This window comes from Chelonia mydas, chromosome 7 (assembly GCF_015237465.2).
Source record: "Chelonia mydas isolate rCheMyd1 chromosome 7, rCheMyd1.pri.v2, whole genome shotgun sequence".
Lineage (NCBI taxonomy): Eukaryota > Metazoa > Chordata > Testudines > Cheloniidae > Chelonia > Chelonia mydas.
The window spans coordinates 47,644,701-47,661,012 of NC_057853.1; the positions used below are offsets into that span (position 1 = coordinate 47,644,701).

At 61.8% G+C, this 16,312-nt stretch overlaps 1 protein-coding gene across 1 annotated transcript in view; it reads left to right on the forward strand.

Moving 5' to 3' along the window:
- The window catches only part of SLC38A3 (solute carrier family 38 member 3), a 67,099-nt gene extending 53,440 nt beyond the window's left edge, over positions 1 to 13,659 (forward strand). The window contains exons 8-16 of the mRNA XM_007052673.3: positions 2,989 to 3,071; positions 3,869 to 3,927; positions 5,663 to 5,839; positions 6,446 to 6,525; positions 7,464 to 7,564; positions 8,131 to 8,255; positions 8,847 to 8,991; positions 10,176 to 10,279; positions 12,966 to 13,659. Of these exons, the coding sequence (XP_007052735.1) occupies positions 2,989 to 3,071; positions 3,869 to 3,927; positions 5,663 to 5,839; positions 6,446 to 6,525; positions 7,464 to 7,564; positions 8,131 to 8,255; positions 8,847 to 8,991; positions 10,176 to 10,279; positions 12,966 to 13,070 (979 nt within the window). The 3' untranslated portion in view covers positions 13,071 to 13,659. The remainder of the gene's footprint in view (positions 1 to 2,988; positions 3,072 to 3,868; positions 3,928 to 5,662; positions 5,840 to 6,445; positions 6,526 to 7,463; positions 7,565 to 8,130; positions 8,256 to 8,846; positions 8,992 to 10,175; positions 10,280 to 12,965) is intronic.
- Positions 13,660 to 16,312: the final 2,653 nt, after the last annotated feature.

Genomic DNA, 16,312 nt, shown 5'->3' on the forward strand with positions numbered 1-16,312 from the left:
GACCTGAGGCCAGCAGCTTGAGCCAGCTGGGGGTGCAGGGAAGGGACACTGCTTAGGGGAAGACCACAGCGTGGGGGGGTTGAGTTGCAGGTGCTAGTCACCACTTGCAGCCAACGCCAGCTGCGCCGGACCCAGCCCCACTTCACGGGGGCCAGAGAGGGGCTTTTGCATGGGGAAACAGCCAGCCCAGGACACACCATGACTCCTGCTACCCCAGTCCTGGGCTCTCCCCACAGCTCTGGGTGCCCCTCACTCCCGACCCGCAGCCCCTGCTAGCCCTGATCCAGGTGGTGCTTGGCTGGGGACTGGTTGCTTTAGGGGTCAGATGGAGCGAAAGCTGATCTGCCCCGTGATCTGCGCTAAATCTGACCCACGACCTCTGAGGGAGAATGTTCCATGTGATTCCAGCCGCCTCCTCTTATCCATTGGTCCGTCTCCTGCCCCCGGCCCTGCCCTTCTGCCTCCCCGGGCTGATCTCCTCCCCACCGTGAGGCAGGCCAGCGCTATTAGCCCCCTTTCCCTGTTGGAGAAACTGAGGCACGGCATGACACCCCTCTGCAAAACCAGCTTGCCCAGGGGATCCCAGCCTGGGACTTTCACCCAGAGGACACCTGAGCCTCCTGGTGATTGGTTTGTACCAGGCTGTGTCTGCGCCCTTCTGTCACGCTCGCAGCTCCCTTCTCTCTGCCGCGCTAGCCTGGCTCTGTCTCACACTCCTTCTTCGGTGCATTTCCTCTCTCCCTACTTCCTGCCTATGCCTCTCTCCTCTAGGCCTCTGCCCCCGTCTGATCTCCGGCTTCCCCCAGGCTCAGCTGTGTCTCACGTCCTGTGGCGGCCAGGCAGATCTGGCCTCCAGCCTGTCACAGGGATTTAGCTGTATTTAGTCACTTCTATTTTAGCTTGATGCCAGAGCTGAATAAGCCTTTGGTGTCGGATTAAACCAGTGGGAATGTCCAATCCCTGCTTCCTCTTCCTGTGGGCAGAGCCAGCCCCCTGCTGGGCACACGCCTTTCCCGGTGTGTGACTCTCCATGTGGCACCGGGCCGGGGCAGCTGGCACTTCCGGGCACCAAGGGGTTAACGCGGCAGCTGGCGAGGTTGCTTCGAGTGTCACTACCACTCCAACATCCATGCCGGGTGCCAGAGCCTGTCTCCCGGTGCCTCTATCGGTTCATCCGGCTTCCCACAGGCCGGCAGAGGCACTCCATGCCCGGCACCCACGAGGCCAAAGGATGGGTCACTCCAGGCACCCTGAGCCCATCTCTCCCCTGGAAGTTAAGTGGAGACCAGCCGGACCGGAGCCGCCCAGGCCCTGGACTCTGGGTGTTTGGATCTAGATTCTTGCACAGGCACAGCATAGCGAGGGCGCTGTTGGGCCTGGCAGCCGCTTGCAGGCCCAATCCTGGCACTAGTCAATGCTCGGACTCAGTTCCAAACAGCTCCACGTGCGCCCAAGGACCGTGCCCCACCGTCCCCACAGACCCACACGGCACTAGCACAAATCCCAGCATCACAGTGCTGCTTGCTCAGGGAAGGAATGGACCCGAGAGTTCTAGCCAGGGATCACTGCCTGGGGAACTCCCCACTACTTGATGTGAATGGTATCAGTGCCTGGCACTGTGAGCTGGGCTCACTGCAGTGGCGAAATGCTGGATTCTGCTCTGAGCCTGGGGTGGGGCATGAGTGGCGCGTCTCCTGGCGCACCAAGGGAGAGGAGAGATGAGATCCAGGCCCATGAGTCAAACTACCCACGGTGGGCGCTACAAACCATTCCCATGGCAACGCTGTCCCCACAACCATCGCTAGCCCTGCAAGTGGACCTAGCACTGCACTACAGTCCCCCCCAGCATGGGTGCCCATCACCACAGGCCTCAGGCCTAGCTTTCAGCCCGTGGGAGAAGCCATGGGCGAGGACAACAGGAGGTTGCTCGTTCCCCACACATTCCTAGGGATCTTCTTCTGGCTTCCCCAGTGGGGCCCTGACCCGATTCCCAGGGACCCTCCTGAGCTGGAGGACCCCGAGCCAGAGACAGTCAGGTCCCACGGAGGAGCTTGGAGCCCCATCGGGGTGGGGATTAGCTGCCCATGGGGGTGAGCAAGGGGGAGCCGCAGGACAGGTCATCTGGTCCAGGCCAGGTGGATGCCCGGAGCCACAGTGGTCCCTGGCACAGTCTCCGCAGAGCTGGCTCAGTGCAGCCAGGCTGAGCGCCAGGGCACGTTAAAGGTCCCAGTGTTCGCTGCACAGAGTGAGCTCTGTCTCTGGCCTAGCCGGGCTTTGGCCACATCCGAGCAGGGTGGGGGCGGCAGATGTGGCTCGAGGCAGAGTACTCCCAGGGGGCAGCGCGGGGTGTGGCCATGTGTCTGGGCAGGGGCAGGCAGCCAGGGGCATTGCAGTTCCGGCGGGCAGCCCAGCATTCCTTCCAGAGGGCAGGGAGATGGGATAGCAGTGGGCTGCGGGTTGGGATTGAGTGGCACTGGCAGAGCTGGGGGGACCTTACACCGCATTGACTTGCTCAGTTTTCCCGTTCCTGGATATTAAATTGCTTCACACATGCGTTATCTGCCCACCCCGTGTGCCCATTGTGGGGGATGCTCAGGACCAGGCAGCGTTAACCCATAACTGCCCCCCACATGGGCTCTGCTGATGCCAGGGCCTCTTGGGGAGACTTGGGACCTATGAGTTGCACTCTTAGAGTGAGCGGGTGGGGGGAGAGGAGCAGAGGGAGACTCTCCAGGCAGCAGGGCTGCAGCAGGCCCCCCAGCTGGTGCAGGGGAGGGGGCAACTGATGGGCACAGAGAAGGAGCCAGCTGGGGTGGGGGTTGGCACGGCACGGAGGGGTCGGGCATCCAGAATCAGTCCCGGCTGGTCCTTCCCACTGAGGCAGGGGGGTTGCTAGCCCAGGCTGGGGGGTGGGTATTGACCGAGGCGCCGGTGTCAGCCCCAGGGCCCCCGGCGCTGCAGGGCCTGACCCGGCCTCTTGTCTCGCAGGGACTGGTACCTGAACGGGAACTACCTGGTGATCCTCATCTCCATCACCATCATCCTGCCCCTGGCCCTGATGAAGCAGCTCGGTGAGTCACCTGCTCGGGGCCAGGTCGGGGCTGGCAGCTGTGGGGAAAAGCGTGGGGGGGCTGGGATGCGAGGTGCCCGAGAGAGGGGCCCGTGGTGCATTGTAGGTGCCCGCCCCACCCCCAGCTCTGCTGCATGGACGGATGGGCAGCACATCCCCACCCACCCCTGGCACAGCGGGACAGGCAAACGCCATGTGGGGTGAGCGGGTGGGGAGTTGAGGGGAGCTGGGATCAGAGCTGGGATGCAGCGAGGGCTGGGAGCCAGGCTGCTTCGGGCTGAGGGCGGGGCAGGGGGCGGGGAAGCGAATCTTAGGGGGGAAGGAAGGGAGATAGCAGGGAGGGGAAGTGTGTGGAGGGCAGGACCAGCCTGTGACTGGAGGAGGGGAGCGACAAGGGGGCCGGTGGGGTCTGTCTCTCGCTGGGGTTGGGTGGGCGCCAGGTATCTGTGCCAGCGCTCTCCATGCTGCCCCTTGCCCCACCAGGGCTCATGCCCCCGCCCCACACATACACCATGCGCCTCACCCCTTGGAGCCCCATCCCCATATGCGTCTGGGCCAAGGGCAGAGTCCAGCTAGGGGACTGGAGGCAGCAGCCCGGGATGAGTCTGGTGCCCATGGCTGATAAGTGGGGTAGCTGGTGCCCATGGCTGGATCTCTGCCCATCGCTCCCGAAGCAGACTGAGCCCTGAGGCTCCGCGCCCCAGACCCCTTGGTGCCAACCCCATGAGGGCCAAGGATGATGAGCTGGGACACACCCACCTCTGCTCGCGCCCACCCCCTGCTCTCCTCTCTCCCCAGGCTACCTGGGCTACGCCAGCGGGTTCTCCCTCAGCTGCATGGTCTTCTTCCTTATCTCGGTGAGTTTGCCAGGGCCCTGGTGGGCACCAGGACCCCCGATAAGGGCCAGCAGGCCGGACGTGCCTAGCCCCTGCTGTGCTGCAGCAGCAACGGCGCCTGCTCTCCCGAGGGGCACACGCCCTGACCTGGGCATGGCTGGAGCTTCCCCCTGCATGTCTCATGCGCCCACTGAGCTGCTCTGGATTCCAGCTCCCTGGGACTCCCTGGAGGTTCGGGGGGAAGCCCCGCCATTGCCCCCCTCATGAGGTTACCCCTCTGCACAAGGACCTGGGATGTGGGGACTGGCCCTGACTGACGGGGGGAGCCCCCTTTCCTGAGCCATTCGGGCTGGCTCGCACCTTGCTCCTCATCCTGGGTGGCCCAGCTGGAGCTCGGGATGCTGCTGCTGCTGGGGAGGGATCGGGAGCACGGGGGCCACACGAAGGGCCTGACTCTGAGTGATGGGCTCCGCGGGCTTAGGTGGGATATAGGGGGCTCAGTGCATGAGGAGCCTGGTGTGATCTCAGCCCTGACACGAAGAGCTGCACGCCTGTCATGCGGGCGCTGAGTGCCACGTCTCTGTCTGGTGTGGGGGGGCCGGCTGCAGCTACACATGGGCAGAGACCAGCCGCTCTCCCCTCACCAGGGTCCCTGGGGGAGCTGCGCGGCCTGCCAGCTCTGGGGAGCTGGGTTTAAAGCTGGCGTAGCTCCCAGGTGAAATGTGCCTTTTCTAGCGGCCAAATGGTTCCGTTCTGCAATAGCTGAAACACTGCAAACTCCACTTTGGAGGGGCCCTGGCCTGGGGTAGCAGGGGGCTGTGGGTCGGGAGTGAGGAGCACCAGCAGAGCTGGGGGGAGCCCAGGGCTGGGAGCCCAGAACCCTCTGTTCCCATTGGCCCTGTGCTGGGGGTTGCTAGTGAGTCCAGCAGGGGTAGGACGGGGCCTGGTGGCTCAGCGCTCGCTCCCGCGGCTGCCCAGGGCTCCAGACACCAGCTGGGGACTCTAGGTCTCTGCTCTGGGTTGCGGAGAAGGGGTGGGACCCGCTGGGCTTGTCATGGCTGCTCGTGGCCCCAGACAGGGACCCTGGCCTGGCAAGGGACTGGTTTATTTCTGGTTGAAGGCCTAGACCCGGGTGGAGGGGTGGGCGAGCGGCTGCGGGAGAGCGCTGAGCTTTCAGGGACAGCAGAACACACGGAGAGGTTCATGCCCGCGCACAGAGGCACACACACGCTCATGCCCGTGCACAAAGGCACACACATGCTCATGCACGCACACAGAGGCACACACACGCTCATGCACGTGCACACAGGCACACGGAGAGGCACGCACAACGCACCAGATATGAGAATTCTCTGCCCATCACCAAACCCTGCTGTGACGTCAGGCCCTGGAAGGGCCGAGCGGTTACAAAGACTTTGTGGGGTTTCCGTTGCTCGTCTCGCAGGCCGGTGGGTTTGGCTCCAGTGCCCACAATCTGAGACCGGTGCCCCCAGTTCAAGGCGGGAGCTGGGGTTTCCGGCAGGGCAGAGAAGGACCCTGAGGGTTGGACCAGGAAGGCCTGGCTGGGTCAGTCAGTGATGCAGTGGGATGGGCCGCTGTCCCCTGCCCCATGATTTCCCCCTCATGCTTCGGCAGCACCCGTCTCCTTCGCAGCCTTTCCTCCCAGGTTCAGAGCTGGGGCTGAGCCACTGTGGGGCCGTGGGCGACACTGGCAGGGCCAGGCGCTGACCGGGTTTTCCGCCCCATCCCTGCCCAGGTCATCTACAAGAAGTTCCAGATCCCCTGCCCCCTCCCTGAGCAGGATGGCAATGGCACACGCAACCTCAGCAACGCCCAGGGCAGCACCAGCGACTATCAGAATGGCTACCCGGTCCTCCAGCCAGCTGCTGCCGGGGCTGCCTGCTCTGCCAGCCTCTTCACACTCAACTCCCAGGTACCACCTGTGCCAGGTCACACCGCAGGCCAGCCAGGATCCCGTTGGAGCCCTGCTCTGGGTGCGGGTGTGTCCCGGGAATGCTATGGCCACGCCCCAGCCCTGCCACTGACCCTGCTGCCATCTGGCCAAGCCCAAGGACCACTAACCATGCCTCAAGCCCCCAAAATGGCAGGACTGGCTCCCAAGCCGTGAGACTTCACACAATCCCCTGGGTTTCCCGTTCACCTCGGGGTGCCTGTGCCATCGGGTTGTGCTTAGGCCACTTTTCCTCTGGACCCAGAAATGCTCTTTATTTAAAATGCGCACCGAGCTTCTCCCCGGCTCATGTGCCTCCAGGAGCTGGGGCTTGGAGGGACCCAAACTCAACTGGTGGGAGCCGGCAGTTTTGCACTGGAGGTTGTGAGCCCGGCACCCTCCCCTGGGCCCTCTTGGCCACTCCACTCCCATCCTCCCCATTCACTCCCACCACTGTGTCATGCCCAGCTGTAGGGACCCAAGCCAGGGGCGCTGGGCAGCTGGGGTGCTCTGGGTAGCTCTTTGTAGCCGGTGCCTTGCACCGTTATCCATCAGCCCTGCCCCGCTGACCCTTGGTGTCTCCTGCAGACAGCCTACACCATCCCCATCATGGCGTTTGCCTTCGTGTGCCACCCCGAGGTGCTGCCCATCTACACGGAGCTGAAGGAGTGAGTCCTGGGGGGCCGGGATGTGGTGGAGCAAAGGCGGAGAAGGAGGCGGCCCCGGGACCCTGCCCCATTGCTCCCTAGAGGAGCCTGAGCAAGTGTCGCTCAGCCCCTGAACCCAGGGTAGCTCCGTGGTAGGCAAAGGGGCAACTCCAAGTATATGCCAACGTGGCAAGGATCCATGCCCAGATGGGCCCCCACCCCTTGTGGCTGGACCATGTACCCCAGCCAGGGGCCTCATTGCTGCCCTGGGACTCCCAGATCTGGGTTCTGCTCCAGTGGGTTCTGGTGCCACCCCTGCCTCATTGCCCAGAGCGACCTGCCCTCTGCCTTGTGGCACCTGGAGCCCAGGCACGGGGCCACTTGGGGGCACTCCCAGACGTTCTGGGGACCCTTGATCCATGCCAGCTCTGCAGCTCACGCCCTCACCTTGCCGGCCTCATGGCTGACAGGCCCACGTGGGGCAGGGACCACCCACCGTTCGCCTGCCCCTTTCTACAGCAGGGCCAGTAGTGGGAGTAGCTCCTGCCTCCCATCCTGTCTCTGTGTCAGGCCGGCACCCTCTCCTGGCACCGGAGAGCCCTGCTTTCAATGAGGGTGGCTACTCGGACAGCTGAGATGCTCGCAGGACACAGCCTGCGAGGAGCCCTCTGATGCTTGGTACTCCAGGGGTAGGGAGGGAGATAGGGTGCTACTCCCCAGCCAAGCCTGCTGGGGACCCATCCGTTCTGTGCTGCCAGGCACCAGCTGGCACCACGGGGTTTGCCCCAGAAACGTGCCTCTCCCTCGCCAGTGCCAAGCAAGAGGGACCCAGCTTAGCAGCCTGGAAAGGCCTCAGGACTGAGAGCTTGGCTCCGCGGCCGGAGCAGGGTGAGCCCAGCCCACGCGGGTGGTGGCTGCTGGCAGCCGGCGAGTCTAACCCTGCTCTGGGCATCCCGCAGCCCCTCCAAGAAGAAGATGCAGGGCATCTCGAACATCTCCATCGCCGTCATGTATGTCATGTACTTCCTGGCTGCCCTCTTTGGCTACCTCACATTTTACGGTGAGTGCCCACCCCCACCCCACCCCCCCCCCGGCGAGACGATCCCCGCTCCCCCCTTCCCCCCAACATCACTAGCCCCAGAGGGACCCAGCCGGCACCTGCCAGAACTGGGTTACTGGCTCCATTGGCTGCACGGCTCAGAGAGCTGGGAGCCGTGTGGCTCATGCAATGGGGCAGCCCTCTCCTGCCAAGGTTCTCCCAGACCCAGCCATGGCAGGAGCCATGGGACTCACGGCTATGGGGCTGCCCTCTCCCGCCCAGGTACCACCAGACCCAGCCATGGCAGGAGCCATGGGGCTCTTGGTATGGGGCTGCCGTCTCCTGCCCAGGTACCTCCAGACCCAGCTGTGGCAGGGCCCCTCCAGTGCAATCCACCAGCGAAGTCATGTTGCTGGGCTCCAAGTCTCTAGGGCTGACCGGTGCCGCTGTCACGCACCAACCCAATGCCTCTCCAGGCCATTGCAGAGCTATGTTGGCCGGTCTCCCCATGGGACAAGTGTCCCCGTGGGCCAGCGGGATGAGCGGGGCTCGCCCTGGGTGAGACTGAAACAGTTTGTGTCCTGCAGGCCGGGTGGAGTCGGAGCTGCTGCACACCTACAGCTACGTGGACCCCTTCGACGTGCTGATTCTGTGCGTGCGTGTGGCAGTGCTGACCGCCGTGACGCTGACCGTGCCCATCGTCCTATTCCCGGTAGGTGATGCCACCCGCCAGCCGCAGGGGTGGGTGAGGGGACAGGGCCTTTCCCCCGCCATCAGAGTTTCTGGCTCCCTGTGCAGTGCCCCACACTGGGGAACACTGGCGCCATGGTCTCAGGCCCCTGCACGGCTTCAGTTGGCACAGGCTGGCCGCTTGTGGGTAGTGCCAGCAGAGGCTGGATGGGCCTTGGCAACTGAGGGCAGCCCAGTGTGGAGCCCTGGCACCGCGTGGTCCTTGTCGGACCTGGGGTTTCTCTGGCTGGGCCTGGCCCTGCATGGGCCGCGGTGAGCATGGGAGGGACATGACAGCAGCAGGAAATGGACATTTATACAAACTGCAGGAAGGGAGTTATGGGGGCCAGCCAGGGACTGGGGCGAGCGGGCCTAGGGACCACAGTGATGGGCACCATACTACAGGTTGGCCCTCGCGGGTGTGGGGCAAGTGGGGCCCAGAGGCCATGGTGATGGGCACCATACTACAGGGAGTCCATGGCGGGTGTGGTGGGCCCAGAGCAGGCTGGGCTCCGGAAAGGGAACTGGCTGTGGGCCCAACGCTGGGAATGCAATCTGACCCTCTCCCCACTAGGTGCGCCGCGCCATCCAGCAGATGCTCTTCCAAGGCAAGGACTTCAGTTGGGTCCGTCACACGGCGATCGCTGTGGTCCTGCTGAGCACCATCAACCTGCTGGTCATCTTTGCCCCCTCCATCCTCGGCATCTTCGGCCTGATTGGTGAGTCCTGGCGCGTACTGCCTGAGCCACCCCCACGGCGCTGCAGGGAGCCCAGCACTCCCCACACTGGCACCCTGTAGGCTGGGAAATAGTGTCTGGTCTGTCGTACCAGATTCCCAGCCCCCCCCGCCCGTGAAATCCACTGCTCCTCCCCAGCACAAGGGTAGTCTCCCATGCACACTGCCCCCTGCTGGCCTGCCTCAGCCCTGGGCTGGAGGAACCTGTACAAACACGGCTCGGCCACACAAGGGAAGGAGTGCCGGTGGGGAAACTGTGGCACTGAGCGTCCTTTGCCTAAGGCCACAGAGTGAGTCGGTAGCAGTGCTGGGATCGGACCCCAGTGGTGAGGGAGTTCAGTCTCCACAGCCTGCTACAGGGGAGGCAGCATTGCCTACTGGTTAGGGCTGGCCTAGCAATCTGGACAACCTCAGCTAGGTCACATCCCCTCTCTGTGCTTCAGTGTCCCCTCCCAGCCTGGGGCTGTCTGCTCCATTCCCTTCTCAGCCCACGATCTCTGCCCCACAGCACTATCACTACAGCATTGGTCGACGCTTCAACTGAACTCCCCCAACTCCTCTCAGGAGTGGCCCAGACAGACAAAAGGCCCCCCTCCCTTTGCTGCTCCCCTCTGATCATTGTAACCACAGGATTTAAATGCGGCACCAGCTGCTCTCCGTTGTCCCTGGACTCTGGAGTCCCAGCTTGTCCACTGTGTTAGCTCAAAGCCCAGGGCTCAAGGCTGAAGCCTGGGGGCTTCTCTTTGTTTGCAGTTTGGGTGTTTTTTTAATTCCAGTTCTGCCTCCGCACTCATCATGCCAGATCTGTTCCTAGTATCACGGGATAGCCGTGTTAGTCTGTATCCACAAAACTGATGAGGAGTCCGGTGGCACCTTAAAATCTAACAGATTTATTTGGGCATAAGCTTTCGTGGGTAAAAAACCCACTTCTTTGGACTCCTTATTAGATCTGTTCCTGGGATCCCTGGCTGGCCACGGGGCAAGGCTGGCACCTGGAGATTGTGCCAGGATGGCTAGTCCCACTGTTTCCAAGGAAGCTAATAGAGGGGGGAGGTTTGGATCTAGCCAGGTCTGGGGCTTGGCTTGGGGTCAGGTGGTTGTGGGGGGCTGGGAGCTGCTGGCTGCTCCCCCGCGCCTCCGTACCCATTCTCTCCTGATGTTCTCCAGGTGCCACATCAGCCCCCTGCCTCATCTTCATCTTCCCGGCCATCTTCTACATTCGCATCGTACCCAAGGACAAGGAGCCCCCGAAGTCCACCCCCAAGATCCTGGTACATCCTCTCCAGCCAAGCTACTGTTGGGGGAATCGTGCAGCTAATGGGCACGCATGGGGAAGATTTAGTTGGGATTGGTCCTGCTTTGAGCAGGGGTTGGACTAGATGACTCCTGAGGTCCCTTCCAGCCTGATATTCTAGGATTCTATGCAGAGGGTGGCCCTGGGCCAGCATTGACTCTGCTTTTGGGGCCCCTCCAGAGGCCTCCCGTCCAACTCTCAGGGGTGCTGGGCACTGACCCCCCCCACTGAGAGGCCATAGGACCAGCAGGGCAATCGGCACAGCTGAGGTCATGCCTCCCTGCCAGTGTGTTTCAAAGCAGTCACCTAACATTAATAGCTATCAATATTCTGAAAACAATGGCCTTAATTTCCAGAGTCCTCCCCTCTGTGTGTATGGGGGGGGGGCACAATTTTAGGGGGAACCACAAATCCCTCGCACTTTGCAGAGGGTTGGCTCTCACTTTAGAAGCAAGGAGGCGCATTTATAGCATGGGAGGCTCCTCAGATGTCACGAGGATACAACCCACGAGTCCTGAATCTGAGACCATCACCACTAACCACTAGACCCCACTCCCCTCCCACAGCCAGGGATAGAACCTAAGTTCCCTCTAAGCTGCACAGCTGTGCATCAGGCTATTAAGGGCCACGCAGGCACGCAGCGGGGAGAGGCACCTCTCATCCGGCCCCGGACTGCTGTGGCAAGAGAGGGCTGGGGGGAGTCGAGTCCTCTCTCCCCAGGGCAGCCTGCACCCCAACCCCCTCATCCCCAGCCCCATCCCAGAGCCCGCACCCCCAGCCGGAGCCCTCACCCCCCCACACATACCAATCCTCTGCCCCAACTCTGAGCCCCATCCCAAACCCTCATCCCAGCCCCACCCAGAGCCTGCACCCCCAGCCAGAGCCCTCACCCCTGCAATGCAACCCCCTGCCCCAGCCCTGAGCACCCTCCCACACTCTGAACCCCTCTGCCCCAACCTGCCACACATCCTCCAATATGAACATAACAACATTCATTCCACACATGGATGTAAAAAACATAGAGGGACCTTGGATAGAACACAGGAGTCCTGAATCTCAGCCACACCACCACCACTAAGCCACACACCCTCCAGAGCTCGGGATAGAACCCAGGAATCCTGGCGCCTAACCCCCGCTCTAACCACTGGGACCTCGGGAGGAAGGGCCTGCAGAAGAAAGGGAGATAGTTATAACAATTAAGTTTGGGCTGGGGGGGAGGGGATGAGCTGTGTGTCTGAGGGGCATGGGTGGGTGTGATCAGGTGCAGAGCTGTGTGTCTGAAGGGTACAGGGGGCGATGTCAGGGGTGGAGCTGTGTGTTTGGGGATGCAGGTGGGTGGTGTCAAGGGTGGAGCTGTGCGTCTGAGGGGCATGGTTGGGGTGGAGTTGTGTTTCTGAGGGGCACAGTTGGGTGGGGTTGAGGTCAGAGCTTTGTGTCTGAGGGGCACAGGTGGGCAGGGTTGGGGGCGGAGCTGTGTGTCTAGGGAGCGCTGGGTGGGTTGGTCGGGCTGGGGGGGTGTGAGGTTGGGGGCGGAGCTGTGTGTCTGGGGAGAGCGGGTGGCTGAGGTTGGGGGCGGAGCTGTGTGTCTGGGGAGCGCGGGTGGGTGAGGTTGGGGCGGAGCTGTGTGTCTGGGGAGAGCGGGTGGGTGACGTTGGGGCGGAGCTGTGTGTCTGGGGAGAGCGGGTGGGTGACGTTGGGGCGGAGCTGTGTGTCTGGGGAGAGCGGGTGGGTGAGGTTGGGGGCGGAGCTGTGTGTCTGGGGAGCGGGGTGGGTGAGGTTGGGGGCGGAGCTGTGTGTCTGGGGAGAGCGGGTGGGTGAGCTTGGGGGCGGAGCTGTGTGTCTGGGGAGAGCGGGTGGGTGACGTTGGGGCGGAGCTGTGTGTCTGGGGAGCGCGGGTGGGTGAGGTTGGGGGCGGAGCTGTGTGTCTGGGGAGAGCGGGTGGGTGAGGTTGGGGGCGGAGCTGTGTGTCTGGGGAGCGCGGGTGGGTGACATTGGGGTGGAGCTGTGTGTCTGGGGAGCGCGGGTGGGTGACGTTGGGGCGGAGCTGTGTGTCTGGGGAGCGCGGGTGGGTGAGGTTGGGGCGGAGCTGTGTGTCTGGGGAGAGCGGGTGGGTGAGGTTGGGGCGGAGCTGTGTGTCTGCAGAGAGCGGGTGGGTGAGGTTGGGGGCGGAGCTGTGTGTCTGGGGAGAGCGGGTGGGTGAGGTTGGGGGCGGAGCTGTGTGTCTGGGGAGCGCGGGTGGGTGACATTGGGGCGGAGCTGTGTGTCTGGGGAGAGCGGGTGGGTGAGGTTGGGGGTGGAGCTGTGTGTCTGGGGAGCGCGGGTGGGTGACATTGGGGCGGAGCTGTGTGTCTGGGGAGCGCGGGTGGGTGACGTTGGGGCGGAGCTGTGTGTCTGGGGAGAGTGGGTGGGTGACGCTGGGGAGGAGCTGTGTGTCAGAGGGGCAGAGGTGGGCTGGGTCGAGGTCGGAGCTCTGTGTCTGAGGGGCAGAGGTGGGCAAGGTTGAGGGTTGAGCTGTGTCTGAGGGGCTCTGGGTAGGTGAGGTTGGAGGTGGAGCTCTGTGTCTGAGGGGTGGGGTGGGAGGGGTCAGATGTCTGGAGCTGTGCCCAGTGGGCCGAGCCCGCCCTGGGGCTGATGTCTCCTGCCCCCTGTCTCCTCCCTTGCAGGCTGCCGGCTTCGCGGGCCTCGGCGTGCTCTTCATGGTCATGAGTCTCAGCTTCATCATCAGCGACTGGGCGATGGGTGGCGGCAAGAGCGGGGGCAGCCACTAAGAGGGCAACAGGAGGCACCCTCCTGCCCCCGCCCCACGCCCTGGGAGATGGGGCTGACTGAGCCATGCTCCCCTGCCCCTGTCCTGCTGCTAGTACTGTCCAGCGACCCGGTCCTCACCACTGCCGAACCAGGGATGCACCCGCAGCCCTGTGACACTACTGGGATTTTCCCAGCGCAGGCGAGCCAGCCCTTCGCAGCCAATGAATGTAGCATGGGGGGGCCGAGCAATCCGTGGGCCTGGCTGGGCTGGGCCAGTCCGGCCGGGGAGCTTCAAGTGCCAGAAGGAGGAGAAGCAGGTCTAATGGTTGTAGCGTGGGAGTGGGCTCTATTCCCAGCTCTGCCCTTGTCTGGCTAGGTGAGCTTGCCTCAGTTTTCCCATCTGTAAAATGGGGCTGCTACTTCCCTACCTCACTGGGGGCTGGCCGCGAGACGGAGCCGCTCCATGCACATGTGGAGCAGCCAGAAGCCCCCCGATGGCGGTGCCAGCGAGGCAGGCAGAGGATTGTTCCAGGGGGGAGGGAAACAGGAAGCGAGTGCTGCTAAGTGGGAAGTGACGCAGACAGAGGGCACGTCCTGTCAGGGAACAGCTCGGCGGCGAAAAAGAAACGAAATGGGGCAGGGTGTAGTGCTGTCCCGTCCTGTGCCTCAGTTTCTTTTTCCCTGCTGGGGCACAGGGCCAAACACGCCCTTCCGAAGTCCCTTTTCCTGTTGAGTGGGGGGGGTCCCACACTCTGTGAGGCAGCGGCAGAGTTGTGCTAAGCCCGCAGCCATGATCTCACACCTGCCAAGGAGGGTGGCATTTGGCGTGAACTGAGGGGCAGGGACACCCTGCACTGGAGGGAGCAGGGCCTTGGCATGTCTCACCTTGGCCCGTGTGGGTGGAGGGTCCAAAGCCAGCCCTGGTATGCCCCCCCCATCTGCTATCACAAAGGGGGCCTTGCCCGCTGCCTGGATCAGCTCCCTGCCCCACAGCACTGAGAGACATGGCCCAACCATGCCCCCTTCTCAGGAGGGCCTTCCCCACTGGCTGGCAGAGGGTGCCCCACTGAGAGTTGGCAGTGTGTGCTGGGAATTGTGACCCTGCCATTGAGCCTGTATAGAAACTAAACAATCCCTAAAAATTGATTTGCTGCTAATGGAAATAGTTTAGGAGAACCTACATTAATTTATATTGTATATGTGTACACACACACACACACGCACACACACGCGCGCATACACACATACTGTTGTTATTGTGTTACTGACCTTGCGGTTAGTGATTTCCATAGGGTGCCCATCCCATGCAGACTGTGTCAGAGCTGGGAGGGTCCAGTGAAATCGTGTTTGGTTGGCTGCTGTCTTCAATTTGGGATGCCCCCTCGTTACTGCTTGTGGTGGGCATGAGGAGAATCAGTTCACCATGGGCCTCTCCTTTTGTCCTCCCACTCGGCCAGTTCGCTGGGGTGAAGCCAAACCTGGGGGCACCAGCAGCGTGCACCTGTTTAATATCTTCTGCGCCCCCTTTGGACAGGTCTTCTCCACCTCTCTGACCTGTGGTCCCATCAGACTTCAGCCCAAACCAAAGATGGCTCCCAGCCCTCTCCACATGCTATGGTCATGGGTCCCTCTTCCTCAGGGTCTGGCTGGCTGAGGGGCAGGACATGGGCAGAAGAAGCCACCGTGGATGTGGCCTACTCCCAGACCCACAGCAGGGGCCGTTCTTGGTGCCTTGGAGTGGGGAGACCTGCAGAGCTCCCTAGCTGGCTGTGGGTGGGGGTCCCCAGGCAGTGAGGGGGCCTCCTGCCCTAGCTGCTAGTGAGAGTTTGACTGCGCTAGCCCTAGCGCCGTGGGAACCACGTGATGGCTTTGATTTCCCCATCAAGGGAGAGCCCGAGTCACTCTGAACTTTTCCTGTGTGAACCTGAGTAGTCCCGGCAGCAGGGTCCTGGTTATACTGGCTGTTGCTGGGCTGGACTGGAAAGTGAGCTGGTAGGGGTGCCTAGATTGTAGTTAGAGGAAAAGCCCATGCAGAGTCACAGCTCACCACCCGGCTAGTGAGGGGCTGGGCCTATGTTCACCCTCGATCCTGGCCTAAGGGGGCAGGCTGCCTGGGTATGTGAGGGTCACTCATGGAGGGGTGAAGGCAGCAGCGTTGTATCTGTGTTGGCTGGCAGGGAACCCAGGTGGGGCTCCAGAATGGGCACCCTGCTGAGAGAATCATAGAATCATAGAATATCAGGGTTGGAAGGGACCCCAGAAGGTCATCTAGTCCAACCCCCTGCTCGAAGCAGGACCAATTCCCAGTTAAATCATCCCAGCCAGGGCTTTGTCAAGCCTGACCTTAAAAACCTCTAAGGAAGGAGATTCTACCACCTCCCTAGGTAACCCATTCCAGTGTTTCACCACCCTCTTAGTGAAAAAGTTTTTCCTAATATCCAATCTAAACCTCCCCCATTGCAACTTGAGACCATTACTCCTCGTTCTGTCATCTGCTACCATTGAGAACAGTCTAGAGCCATCCTCTTTGGAACCCCCTTTCAGGTAGTTGAAAGCAGCTATCAAATCCCCCCTCATTCTTCTTTTCTGCAGACTAAACAATCCCAGCTCCCTCAGCCTCTCCTCATAAGTCATGTGCTCTAGACCCCTAATCATTTTTGTTGCCCTTCGCTGGACTCTCTCCAATTTATCCACATCCTTCCTGTAGTGTGGGGCCCAAAACTGGACACAGTACTCCAGATGAGGCCTCACCAGTGTCGAATAGAGGGGAACGATCACGTCCCTCGATCTGCTCGCTATGCCCCTACTTATACATCCCAAAATGCCATTGGCCTTCTTGGCAACAAGGGCACACTGCTGACTCATATCCAGCTTCTCGTCCACTGTCACCCCTAGGTCCTTTTCCGCAGAACTGCTGCCTAGCCATTCGGTCCCTAGTCTGTAGCGGTGCATTGGATTCTTCCATCCTAAGTGCAGGACCCTGCACTTATCCTTATTGAACCTCATCAGATTTCTTTTGGCCCAATCCTCCAATTTGTCTAGGTCCTTCTGTATCCTATCCCTCCCCTCCAGCGTATCTACCACTCCTCCCAGCTTAGTATCATCCGCAAATTTGCTGAGAGTGCAATCCACACCATCCTCCAGATCATTTATGAAGATATTGAACAAAACCGGCCCCAGGACCGACCCCTGGGGCACTCCACTTGACACCGGCTGCCAACTAGACATGGAGCCATTGATCACTACCCGTTGAGCCCGACAA